The 13,306-nt window shown below is 41.3% G+C and overlaps 1 protein-coding gene across 6 annotated transcripts in view; it reads right to left on the reverse strand.

Annotated features, from left to right (window-relative positions):
* LOC121080340 (splicing regulatory glutamine/lysine-rich protein 1-like) overlaps nt 1-9,291 on the reverse strand; it is a 69,687-nt gene extending 60,396 nt beyond the window's left edge. The window contains exon 1 of one of the 6 annotated variants that reach the window (XR_005825329.1): nt 8,943-9,288. Coding sequence is in view for 3 of the 6 variants with exons in the window: in XM_040578275.1 (XP_040434209.1) it covers nt 8,943-9,208 (266 nt within the window). In the remaining 3 variants the exon portion in view is untranslated. Of the gene's footprint in view, nt 1-8,658; nt 8,742-8,942 lie in introns of those variants that run through there. The other 5 variants (XM_040578275.1, XM_040578277.1, XM_040578279.1 and 2 more) reach the window with 5 other exon arrangements.
* Between the last annotated feature and the right edge of the window lie 4,015 nt (nt 9,292-13,306).

Consider the following 13,306-nt stretch of genomic DNA (forward strand, 5'->3'; position numbering starts at 1 on the left):
TTCATTTGCCTACTATGTCACTAAAAAAAGCATAGCACAGCCCCTCCTCCTTTTTAATGGAAACCTACAGCAGCCAAAATCCCAAATTAACAAGGCTGATTTTCTTTACAAATCTTGCTAAACAACATTCACCGGTACATTCCAAATTACTATTGTAAATAGCACATTTACTCAACACATTTGTCAAGTAAATAATTTATAGTTTATCTTTCATCCTCCAAATAATCCTTGTTTAAGGAAGTCAAACAATAAATCCAGTCATTTTTTAGTGGGCCCTTCAGATATTAGCCCATATTAACTGATACTCTTTCTTAGGCCTTCATGAAAGAAGTTTTGTTAGTTCATATTAAGATAAAAGCAGTTCTTGAGTTCTTTCAAATGTCAGGTCTTAGTTCACTAATGTAACAAAAATCCTTTTTAACATCTGCCTTAGTTTGGCATAGTGTAGTACAGGATAACACTGGAGGAGGTAGGAAGAATTCACTATTAGGCTAGAATAAGGAAGAAAATTCAAAATACATATTGTTGGGTAATTTGCTTTTCCATTAGGAAGTACACCAGAGACATCAGAAAGCATAATACATAGAGTTTGTAATCTTGAACAAAAATAAAAAAGTTTGCTTTAAAAAAAAATTTATACCCTAGTCAAGGTTATACTCTTTATACAAGCAGTTTATTTATTCATATGAAGTACAGGTGAAGCCTCCAAAGAAAGAACAGGACACGTCCAATAGGACATCGTTGAAACATCTGCAAGCTCCATTTGAAAAAAAGCACCTGTCTTCTAGCAAAGTAGTAAATAATGGAAAATATACTGCATGAACTGTTTAATCCTGACCCTCCCTCAACTGAAACACTTGTCAATGTTCTGGAAGAACCAGAAGCAGTTCAGGTTTAGTCCAATCCATCTTTTAGTCCCTCAAATTCCAAGCAAATACTCCCAAAGTTGTTGTATGGAATTAATTAGGCTTTAGTATTTAAATACAAACTCAGAAGTTTTAGACACATTATTTCATCATATTAATTGCATAAATTAACCATCAACTTGGTCTGAGGCAGGCAGATCTGTACGTTTCTGGTTACTAGAAAGGTAACATCTATGTAAAATATCTAGAGCACCAGTCAACCTCAGAACAGCAGTTAGAAACATTTATGATGGAAAATTATGTGAAAACAGAGACATTGAGGAAGCAAAAAAGAACAGAGAGAGGGAGAAACATAAATATGAAAGTCAACCTCGTAGAATTTAGAAAAAATTCTAAATTCTTGCAATAGCAAGATGACTACATTACTTCTGTCCTTTTAGTTTGTCTGTAGTGGACAATGTTTTCACAGTTCCAAGCTTTCACGTTCAGGAAGGAAATAAACATATAAAATGGCTTTTGAGCCATCTCTAAGGTCTTGGTTCAGAACACTTTCCATCAGAGCTGACAAAGAGCCATGACTTTCTCAGTACTCAACAGAAATGTTTGCATACAACTTGTAATCTTACATATTCTGAAGAGCCAGACTTTGCTCACTGCAAAGATTTATTTTTTTTTTTTTAATGGCCACAGGTTTTTTTGTTTCTTTAGGTTTGGGGGGTGGGGTCTGTGTGCCTGGGTTTGGGGAGGAAAATGTTTTGGGTTTTTTATTTTTGTTTGTGATTTGTTTGTTTTTAAATACACATTCCAGTGTTACAACCCAAATGGCTGAAGCATCTCCAGTGAAGATTCTGTGGTCCAGACTTCTAATATCTCTTGGCTTTTTCCTTTTTTGTTTTCATTGCTAACTCAAAAACATCATTCTGTTCCAGACAGTTCCAGGCTCAATAAATGATCCTTATAAATTTCAACATCTATAGAGCCGGCTATGACAAGTGTATTTATAATATTTCCCCCCCGGACTTCAATCACAAAAGCTATATGGAAAGTATGTTAAAAAATATTAACATCAGAACACTGCTGCAACAAGACTCTAAAAAGAAGTCTTGGTACAAAATGTTTTCTGAAGGTTAAGCTAATCATTCAATTCACTGGAGAAGTGATGAAGAGGAGAAATTCTCTTATAAGGAGACCACCTCTGCTAAAAAAACATCAGTGCTGCATCTACATCAAGGGAGATGATCAAGAACCAAAAAAAATTCTAAAAGGTTTTACAGTGATTGAGTCCTCTCCTTTTACAATGTAGGCCTCAAACTTCCCCAGTAGGCTTCATAAGCCTTTCTTAAAACAGAAAAGTCCTATTCTGTTTTAATTCCTTTTGTTCCATTTTTTTCTGCCAATCTTTTCTGAGGCTGAAATGAGGTAGAGTCATAGTCTTCTTCCTAGGGTTACAAAACACAGATACAAAAAAGAAAGTCCTACATCTCTGATTTAAAGTTACTATAATGCAGTTTCTTTAGGAAACCAAGAAAACTCAAAAAGGAAATAAAGATCTGAATAGTATTCAGATGTTTCTGCCATTTTTGTTTTCCTTTGTAGGGAGACAGTAACCCCCATCTCCCAACAGAACAACCACCAACCAAAATCATAAGAATGACCTACTCGGAAAGCTATGGTGAAAAATCAAATAAAAGGTGACAAAACATCCCTTTAAGGGTCTAAATTTTCTCAGGGTAGTGGTCGAGACAACAACAGAAATGAATAATCTATCAAAATAAGATGTTCTGGAATAATTGTGCAGATCACATTTAAATAAGGCTCTGTGTGTTTTATCTCAAAGGCCTTATCTATACTGCAGTCACTGCAGGATATAACGATGACTAAAAAAACCTCATGTACTAGCCTCCAAGACTACTCCAGAACATCTAGAAGCAATCAGTATTATAGCAGGGCTTTCAACACCCAATGCAGACAGTTTATGCCTCCCTGCTTACAAACAATTCATTCTGCAAAAATTCAATTGTTGCTCAATAAAGCTTTTCAATATTTAACTGTTCAAAAATCCTCTTACGGACACATTTGAAGGCTCATCACTACAACTGTAATTTTGAAGGCTTCCCTGGAACACAGACTTCAACTGGGTAACAAGTGTAATGCAAAAGCATGACTGGGACTAAGAATCTGATTACAGATGTTGCTGGTCTCCTAGTGTGCAGAAAAACAATTCTATAGCTGTATGAGTAGTTGGCATACCGAAGTACGTACCCAAGGCAAAAGACCTGTCACACCCTGAAAACCAGCTTCAGATTTCAACTGTACTGCAAACTAAAAGCAATCTATAAAGACTGGTCTCGGACTTGTTCAGAACTGTGAGAAAAAAAAGCCATACTACATCTTCACACAAAAGTCTATTTAAACAGCCAACAGAAAGGTATCAAATTAATACCTTCTTGGACAACATGTTTTGTAAGTCTAAGTGTAAGTAACTTTAGGCTGATTAAAAGAAGGAAAAAAAATATGCAGCAAAGAGTTTCAGAAAATATTCTACAAAGCAGGGAACACAACATACCCTCTCATGCTCCTGGCATCACCACACAAGCGTGGTTTCTCGGAAATCTTTTGCATGTACAGGCTTGCAGAATGCCTCCCTCCTACCTCCTTAATGGCCTCTGTGTATTCCCACTTGAGAAATCTCAATAAGCACTTAAAGTTTTGCAAATGGCAAACCAATAAGCATTTGTTAAACAGTGACAGTAATTCTCCATTATCAACATGGAGATTCAGATCTCTAGCCAAATCAGGACCATACAGAGATATTCAAAACTTCAGGAGTTTTTCCTCAGACTTTGATTACAAAATATCACTATAGTTGACAGCAAAGCCCCACTAAAGCCACCCTCTTCTACGCAGAAGTTGCAAATCCACACCAAGGCCCTGACATAGTAACAACTAATAATTATTAAATAAACTAATTCTCTTACACAGGCTGTGACTGTAATATTATTTTCTGTTCTTGTTGACTGTTTCACCCTGACCATAATTTTCGGTCACATCCATATACACCTTTAACTTTTCTTTATGATATTTAAGTCTTTAGCTTCAGGAAGAAAACAGATCTCATTTGGTAAAATTAGAAACCTGCAATTCAGTCATCCTATTTTCATCAAGATGAAAGCAAAAGGGAAAATACTAAACGTACAAGTAAATTAAAAACCTCAACAACACAGAAATCCTGTTTTCTGAAAGGATTTTACAACCATCCCTTACTTTCATTTCTGAGCAGTTGGTTAAAAAAAAAAAAAAGCGCACAGATTCTCTGAATATCCTTCTCAAGGCTAAAGCTCTGTTTATGGGACAGGGGCAGAAGGTGTGACCAAAATGCTTGGCAATTGTAATGAAATGGAATAAAAAGGGATCTTTGAGCACTGAAAGCCACCTACAGGAGCCTTTGAGACAAGTCTTAAAATGAAAGGGTTAAAAATCTCATTAAATCAAAGTTTCTTGGGCAAGTTTTGACACCAGTTTTAAAACAATACAGCACACAGTTGCAGCGTGATAAAACAAACTCAGCCAGTCTCTAAGATTTGATAACCAAATACAAATTACTTTTTTTTTTAATCCAAATTCTCTTAAAACAAACAAACAAACAAACCATACTACCTCTTTTCCCACCTCCACATAAGTTACACTTGTTTACTGATGTTATTCATCAAATACATGCTTTCAATTTTTAATTAAAGTTTCAGTGGAAAGCCTTCCAGAGAGCAGAACAGTATATAGCTGTACAATCAAGTCAAATTTAGAATATTCTCGTAAGAAAATAGGTAAATACATACAGCTACCAGTAACAATCATTCTGACTCACTGAAAGATGATTCATGTTAATGGTTTTTCAATAAAAAGAAATATTGCTTTCAGTGCAAATGAAGCCTCACTGACAAGTAGCTAAAATCAGGATGATGACCATATGGAAACGATTTCTTCAGTGCCAAGAGTTTCCAATGCCCTCAACACTGAACCTGAAAGTGGACTACTCACAGTTCACACAGGCCTCTTTGGAAAATAACAATAATAATAAAGTAGTATTTACTGCCATCTGAATAAAGTGTGAAAACCTCTAATACACAAGATAGACGCTTCTTCACGGAGAACTAGGCTTTCAGGAACATGACAGGTATGAAATCCATCCTTCTTAAAGGGATACCTGTTTAGCAGTGACTGAAAAAACAGAAGGGCTTTTTTTGAATGAAGATAAAGCATGAAGTGACAAACTACCAAAGAGCATAGTGTGATTTAACTCAACATTCATAAAAGTTCTCCCAAAAAATTCAGTATACAAAATAAAGGACCCTAACAGAAACTGCTACTTTAAAATCACAGTCTTAAGATATTGATTGCTGGGAAAAGTCACTAGCTTCAGGAAGCTCACTCGGAATACCAAAGAGTCATCTTAAAGAACCTGCATTTTATTTAACGCATTAAGAAACTGACGTGGTTTCTCTCTCTTCCCCTCCACATTTTGCATGCTTACAAGAACTTTAAGTGAACTAATCTAACATTAATATGCTATTTAATGTAATCTGTAAGTCATTATATTCAACAATTGAGACTTCCTGTTAGTTTTTTAAAGAAATCCTCTGTTTCACCCTATAAAACCAAGGGACATGTTAATGACAGGAGACTGGAGAAATTTAGAAAATGGATAAAAAATAACTCTTCTCTCTCATAATGCAAGTTCAGACAACCATAGCATAGCCCTATATTTTGTTCTACAATCATTGAAGAGCCTATAGGTGACAGATACATCATCCTCACTCCCCAGTAAGTCATAAACGTTCTCTTTTTATTTTTTTCATTCAAGTTGGAGTAGTGCTGCAAAATGAATTAAAGTATAACACTCATCAAAGGAGTTTCCTATAAGGTTGAAATGATCACCTGATCAAATCCACCATTTCTACAAACCTCTTGGAATGTTCTGACAGAGCAAAATATCAGAGGATTAGGAAGAAAAAAAACAACCAATGCTAACATGTAATGCTGCATCTTCCAAGAATGGGAAAAATATTTCAAAAATAAATTAAATTATCAAGAGCAGTCCACCAAAATGTCCTTGTCAGTGTCCTTGACCAAGTTAAATCACACATACCAGATTGAGATTTATTTCCTATTTAAAAAAAAAAGTGGTCTTATTATTAAAAAAATTTAGTATTTAATACAATCAGATTTTATGGATTAGACTTCAGCAGATTACAGGAAAAAGGCGAAGGCTAACAAACATGACTGACTTGAAAGAGGTAAAGAATAATTTATACTTTTATTTGGAAAGACCATAATTCTGGATTAGAAAAATGGACATTTATATGCTTTATAAAGTGTGCATATGCATGTACATATACATACATCTATATAGTCTGTTTACTGTTGAGCATCAACAGAACTACAAGTTTATATTCATTAGAAATAAACATGCCCAGCAAAGGCAATGGGATTAAATACTATAGTAAATCTCTTAATTTGAATGCCCCCCCCCTTTTTTTTTATACATGAGATGATGCATACAGAAGAGAACACAACTTCACTCTGCTCTGCAAACTCATGCTTGACTACATAAAAATATTTTGTCTGTACACTGAATATTTGCAATACAGAAGTAGAGAGAAAATAGGTTACAATTCTACACAAAACATAACTTTATTTCATCACATCACTTTATCTATAAAAAAGTTAGGATAATACTCTTTTAATATTAATACTATATATTATTCTTGAAACAAGAACTGTTGTCTTTATTTTTTTAACTATGTGCTTCTGTACAAAGGCTAGCAAATGAGGTCCCAATCTCAGTGAAAACTTTCACTTAACTTTGGTAACACAAATATTCTGGAACTGAAAGCTACCATGACACCTTCCTCTTATGCCTCAGCATGAAATAAATTTAAGAGTGCATTAATATTTGTAGTTTAGTAGTCAATATCCACAAGACCTGTAATTCACTAATTTAATTTACTGAATTATGTTTTTCAGCTAGAAATCTGACTGAAAAGCGAGTTTCCTGCTGTTCCATGAAGGTAACAAAATTCATGCTCTAGAATACATTGGAAATTTGGATTGCTTACAGAAATGGGATTACATGAATTTTTGTCTGATGTTGACTCTAATGTAAGAAGCAAACTTCCTTTTTAATTAAAAGAAAGAATTTATTTTTTTAAAAAATCTAAGCCTTAAATCATTAAATACCTAAGGAAAAAATAGGAGCAGAAAATAATTTTAAGAAATTGCAGACATCTACTGTAGCATCTTTTTGCTTAGGATACCTTTGTTACCTGTGCACTTGTCAATGAAATGCTATTTTCTGAACGTGTAATATTATTAAAATGTATTTTCAGAGAGCCAATAGGAAACATGTTTTTACTGCTACACAAGAAGGGCGTTAGATTTAAATACTTCATTATTTTTTTTCAAAGGTAATAATTTCAAAGTCAGGTCAAGTGTCCAGAACTATCTGTCAAGGAAATGCATATTTCTAAAAGTTATGCATTAAAATTATAAATAAACCCAAGAGTAAAATAGGTAATCACAGTCCCACATCCTATTTCTGAAAACTAAATTAATCATTCAGAATCAATGTTTACTGCATTATAACCTTGACGTTTCCAAGCCAAACCCTGCTATGGTACTGGATTTTAATATGTTATTTGTATAGACTGGCAAAATTTTATACATAGGCACAAAGATTATTTGCATATGAATGTCAAGAAAATACCTATTTGCCTCAAAATCTGCTATATAACTTAGTGAAAAATAAGAGCAACAGCTATAACAAAAAATACATTGTCAGCAGTAAACAAGTGTATTAAGTGTATGGTGGAACAAGTCCAAAGTAAAAACGTAGAAAACAAAACCCACCATAAATCTATTAGAGTGTTTAAAACTTGGTAAGATTGTTTTATCTTTACATGAATGGATGCCTACTACATATACTTTACATACATATTAAAATCACATTTTTCTGAATGGTCCTCATTCAAACCTAGCCAAGTATAATCCACTAACAGATAAAAATGGACAAACAACAACTTTTTTGCTATTTAGCTTAAAAAAAAATTACTCCTCTGTCATCTTTGTATTAAAATTGAGGTATTGATGTGAATGACTCCCCCTGCCCCTTTCTGCTATTCCTATATAATCTTCATAAGGAAAAAAGAAAAAATTGTTTGAAAGGGCACGTCTGTCATCCACTTCCTAATACAACAGATGCATTAAGAAAAAATTATTTATTTCCCTCCCCTGTTCTGTTGGCCACCATCCGCTTGGAAGGAACACTAAGGTTCACAAAAATAACGATATTATCTCCCATTTGAGCGGTTCCCTCGCATGCAGATAACATGAGGACAGCTACAACTTAATGTGTAATAATCCATTAATAACTTTAATTTACTGCAAACGTCTTATCGGGGACATTTCTGAGCACAGGGCAGCTTCGGCTCGAGCGGCCCTTTCCCAAAGGGGAAAAGAGCCCTTCGAACAAAAAGGGTTGGTCCCGCCAGCACGCATCGGCCAGGCGGCGCGGCCTAGCAGCCAGCCGGGTGGGAGTCGAGCCTAGGACACTCCCGCCCAACCCCCCCTCCACTTGGGATGACTCCGGGCGAAGAGAAACATGGGCCACAGAAAAGAGGGGAAAAAGGGGGAAACGAGATCTGCACTGGGGAAGCCTATAAGCACGCTTCTCTCCAAACCTTTAGGCTATGACTCAGTACCGGCAGCTACCACCACAAGAACACAAAACCGGCCGTACGTCTACAGACCGCTCCGCAGATACCGTAGCTGCTCCCCTCCTCCGGACCGGGGCCCGCCATCTTAGGTCCGGGCAAAGCCCCTTTCCCCAAACCCTCCTGCTCCATACAAAGAGATTGCACCACGTGACTCCCCCCTCCCTCTGCGGGAGACTCTGATGCCCACACTCAAGATGGTACATAAGGCATTCTGCCTCTTCCCTTCTCTCCATCTTCTCGACCCCTCTAGGCCTTTTCCTCATCCCAAGTCTCCATCGCTCCGGAGGCCGGCATAGACCCTACTCACTCTGGTGGACAGAGGCGCAGCTCCTCGATATCTCCCAGGAAGCCAAAGAGAGTCCGCATCTGCTCACTGGTCACTGCCGAGGACAGGTTCGTGACCTGGATGACAGACGTGGGGCCCAAGGGGAAGCCAAGCGGCACCCCGATCCCTCCACTGTTCATCATGGCGGAGCCAGCACAAATGCTCCACTCGCGGCAGTGCCACACACAGCCGGAGAGGCGGGCCTGACGACAGAGGAGCGCGCGGCGCCTGCCAGAGCGACCTAGCATGTGGACTCTCTAGCGGCGAAATCGACTGCTCCCTGGAGGTGTTTCGGGGCGGGCAGCAGTTCTTCCCGTGCCGGCTGGGGCTCACAGGGTAGCGGGCGCCCTCGCTCCGTGCAGACGGGACTACGAGTTCGGGCGCCAGGGTCCCCCTGCAAGAGGGGAGGGGGAAAAAAACCTGTCTTCCCTCCGCTTTCCCAAGGAGTCCTTACAAGGGCGGGGCCAACGCGGATCGCCCCCTGCCCTGGCCTCCCTTCACGCTTACGCTACCGCCCCAGGCTGTCAGGGGACCAGACCGCAAATCCTGCGAGCAGGGGGTCCGTGGGAAGAAGCGGCCCCGGCGCCCGCATAGCGGAGGAAGAGAATACGACCGCCTAGATGCCCCACGCAGCACCCTGGCTGGGGTGACTGAGGCGGTTAGATAGCTCCATCACACGTGGGGAAGATGCAGCTGTGAGCGCATCTGACTACTCCATGCACAAACGGAGCCTGACTACCTTGTTAACTGGTTTCCATGTCCTTTTGCAAAGCAAAAGGCTATTTATGTAAAAACCGGAATACCAAAGAGTCTAGGTACAAAAGCTCACCTTTAATAAGTCAGGATTAGCTCCATTAATCGATTTGGCAAGAAATCCACTGAATGCTCTCCCAGCAAATTAAAATTGCCCACAAGAAATGGAAGGAAAAATAGATTTCCCATTTAAATGCTCTTTTGGTAGCCAAGTTCAATAACAGGCAGTTTAATTACCCCAATGACTAAACCCTTGAAAACTTCCCCTAACTATGTTTAAACAGGAATGGTTGTAATCACAGAATGGTCAGGGTTGGAAGGGACCTCTGCAGATCATCTAGTCCAACCCTCCTGCTAAAGCAGGTTCTCCTAGAGCAGGTTGCACAGAGTTGCATCCAGGCAGGTTTTGAATGTCTCTAGAGAAGGAGACACCACAGCCTCTCTGGGCAGCCTGTTCCAGTGCTCTGGCACCCTCAAAGTAAAGAAGCTTTTCCTCATATTCGGATGAAACTTCCTATGTTGTAGTTTGTGCCCGTTGACCCTTGCCCTGTTGCTTGGCACTACTGAAAAGAGCCTGGCCCCATCCTCTTGACACTTGCCCTTAAGATATTTGTAGACATTGGTAAGATCCCCTCTCAGTCTTCTTTTCTCCAGGCGAAACAGGCCCAGCTCCCTCAGCTTTTCCTCACAAGGGAGATGTTCCAGTTCCCCTAATCGTCTTTGTAGCCCTTTGCTGGACCCTCCTCCAGTAGTTCCCTGTCTCTCTTGAACTGGGGAACCCAGAACTGGACACAACACTCCAGATGCGACCTCACCAGGGCAGAGTAGAGGTGGAGGATAACCTTCCTCAACCTGCTGGCCACGCTCCTCCTAATGCACCCCAGGATCCCATTGGCCTTCTTGGCCACAAGGGCACACTGCTGGCTCATGGGCAACTTGCTGTCCACCAGAACTCCCAGGGCCTTCTCTACAAAGCTGCCTTCTAGCAGGTCAATCCCTAGCCTGTACTGGTGCATGGGGTTGTTCCTCTCTAGGTGCAGGACCTTACGCTTGCCTTTGTTGAACTTCATGAGGTTCCTCTCCACCCAACTCTCTAGCCTGTCCAGGTCTCACTGAATGACAGCGCAACCTTCTGGTGTATCAGCCACTCCTCCCAGTTTAGTATCATCAGCAAACTTGCTGAGGGTACACTCAGTCCCTCCATCCAGGTCACTGATGAACAAGTTGAACAGGACTGGACCCAGTACTGACCCCTGGGGAACACCAGTAGCTACAGGCCTCCAGCTGGACTCTGCACCACTGATCACAACCCTCTGAGCTCTGCCATTCAGCCGGTTCTCAATGCACCTCACTGTCCACTCATCTAACCCACACTTCCTGAGCTTACCTATGAGACAGTGTCAGAAGCCTTGCTGAGGTCAAGGTAGACAATATCCACCACTCTCCCCTCGTCTACCCAGCCAGTCATTCCATTATAGAAGGCTATCAGGTTGGACAGGCATGATTTCCCCTTGGTGAATCCATGTTGACTACTCCTGATAACCTTCTTTTCCTCCACGTGCTTCAAGATGACCTCCAGGATGAGCTGTTCCATCATCTTTCCAGGAATGGAGGTGAGGCTGACTGGGTCCTCCTTCTTGCCCTTTTTGAAGACTGGAGTGACATTGGCTTTCCTCCAGTCCTCAGGCACCTCCCCTGTCCTCCATGACCTTTCAAAGATGATGGAGAATGGCTTGGCAATAACATCTGCCAGTTCCCTCAGCACTCAGGGGTGCATCCCATTGAAGCAAATGGATTTGTGGGTGTCAAGTTTGCTTAAGTGATCTCTAACATGATCCTCCTCGACCAAGGGAAAGTCTTCCATTCTCCAGACTTCCTGTTTTGCCTCCAGGGTCCTGGAAACCTGAGGGCCAGCCTAGGCAGTGAAGACTGAAGCAAAGAAGGCATTCAGTAAGTCTGCCTTCTCTGTGTCCTTTGTCAACAGGGCACCCACCTCGTTCAGCAGTGGGCCCACATTTTCCCTAGTCATCCTTTTCCTGCTGATGTACTTGAAGAAGCCCTTCATGTTGTCCTTGGTATCTCTTGCCAGATTTAATTCCAAATGGACCTAGCCTTCCTCATTGCCTCCCTGCATGTTCTGGCAACATCCCTACATTCCTCCCAAGTGGCCTGTCCCTTTTTCCACATCCCATAAACTTCCTTCTTCTGTTTGAATTTTGCCAGAAGCTCCTTGCTCAGCCATGCAGGCCGCCTGCCCCCTTTGCTTGATTTCTTACTCATAGACATCCAGCTATCTTGAGCTTGGAGGAAGTGATGCTTGAATACGAGCCAGATCTCTTGGACCCTCCCACCTTCCAGAGCCCTAACCCATGGGATTCCTTCAAGTAGGTCCTTGAAGAGGCCAAAGTTAGCTCTCCTGAAGTCCAGGGTTGCAGTCCTACTTATTGCCCTGCTTCCTCTACGCAGGATCCTGAACTCTACCATCTCATGGTCACTAGAGCCAAGGCCGCCCCTAACCTTCACATCCCCAACCAGTCCTCCTTTGTTTGTGAGTACAAGGTCCAGGAGCACACCTTGCTTTCTTGGTTCCTCCTCCACCACCTGCGTCAAAAAGTTATCAGTGCTCTGCAGGAACCTCATGGACTGTGTGTGCCCAGCTGTGTTGTCTTGCCGGCAGCTATCAGGGTGGTTGAAGTCCGCCACGAGAACCAGGGCCTGTGATTGTGAGGCTACCTCCAATTGTCTGTAGAAGGCCTCATCGACTTCCTCTTCCTGATCAGGTGGCCTGTAGCAAACATCCACAACAGTGTCACCCATGTTGGCCTGCCCCTTAATCTTTACCTATAAGCTCTCAACTCGTTCTGCATCCACCCCTAGGCAGAGCTCGATACATTCCAGTTGCTCCCTCACATAAAGAGCAACTCCACCACCTCGCCTTGCTGGCCTGTCTTTCCTGAAAAGTACATAGGCATCCATGACAGCATTCCAGTCATGCAAGCTATCCCACCATGCCTCTGTAACTGCAGCGAGATCATGGCCCTGCGGCTGCACACAGATCTCTAATTCTCCCTGTTTATTCCCCATGCTGCATTCATTGGTGTACAGGCATTTCAGAGAGGTAATTGAGTGTGCAGGTTTCCCAGGAGGGGTGCAAGTGGATCCACCATAGCCACACACACACCCTTGAGGTGGCTGGTCTTCTGGTACCCATCTTGGGAGGCAGCTAAGGAACATATATCGCTGCTCTGGTTGGCCTGGCTTATTCCCCAGTTGGATGCAGTGGTGTGAGCATTGCCACTTTGTACACACACACACAAGTCCTTCAGCTTAAAGTCCACCTCACCAAGCTGGACAACCAGTTGCTAAAGATTCCATTGTGTCTTCTACACAGATGGATTCCATCCCTCCCTAATGGGCTATAGTCAAAGAATGTCCTCTTGTCATAGAAACCAAACCCCTCAAAATGGCACCAATCATGAAGCCAGAAGCTGATGTACATTATACCTCTATTTCTGGCTGCACCCTTTCCTCCTACTGGTAAAATAGAAGAAAAATACTCTGTGCACCAGAATTTTTCACTTGCACCGCCAGGG

Source organism: Falco naumanni, chromosome W, assembly GCF_017639655.2.
Source record: "Falco naumanni isolate bFalNau1 chromosome W, bFalNau1.pat, whole genome shotgun sequence".
NCBI lineage: Eukaryota > Metazoa > Chordata > Aves > Falconiformes > Falconidae > Falco > Falco naumanni.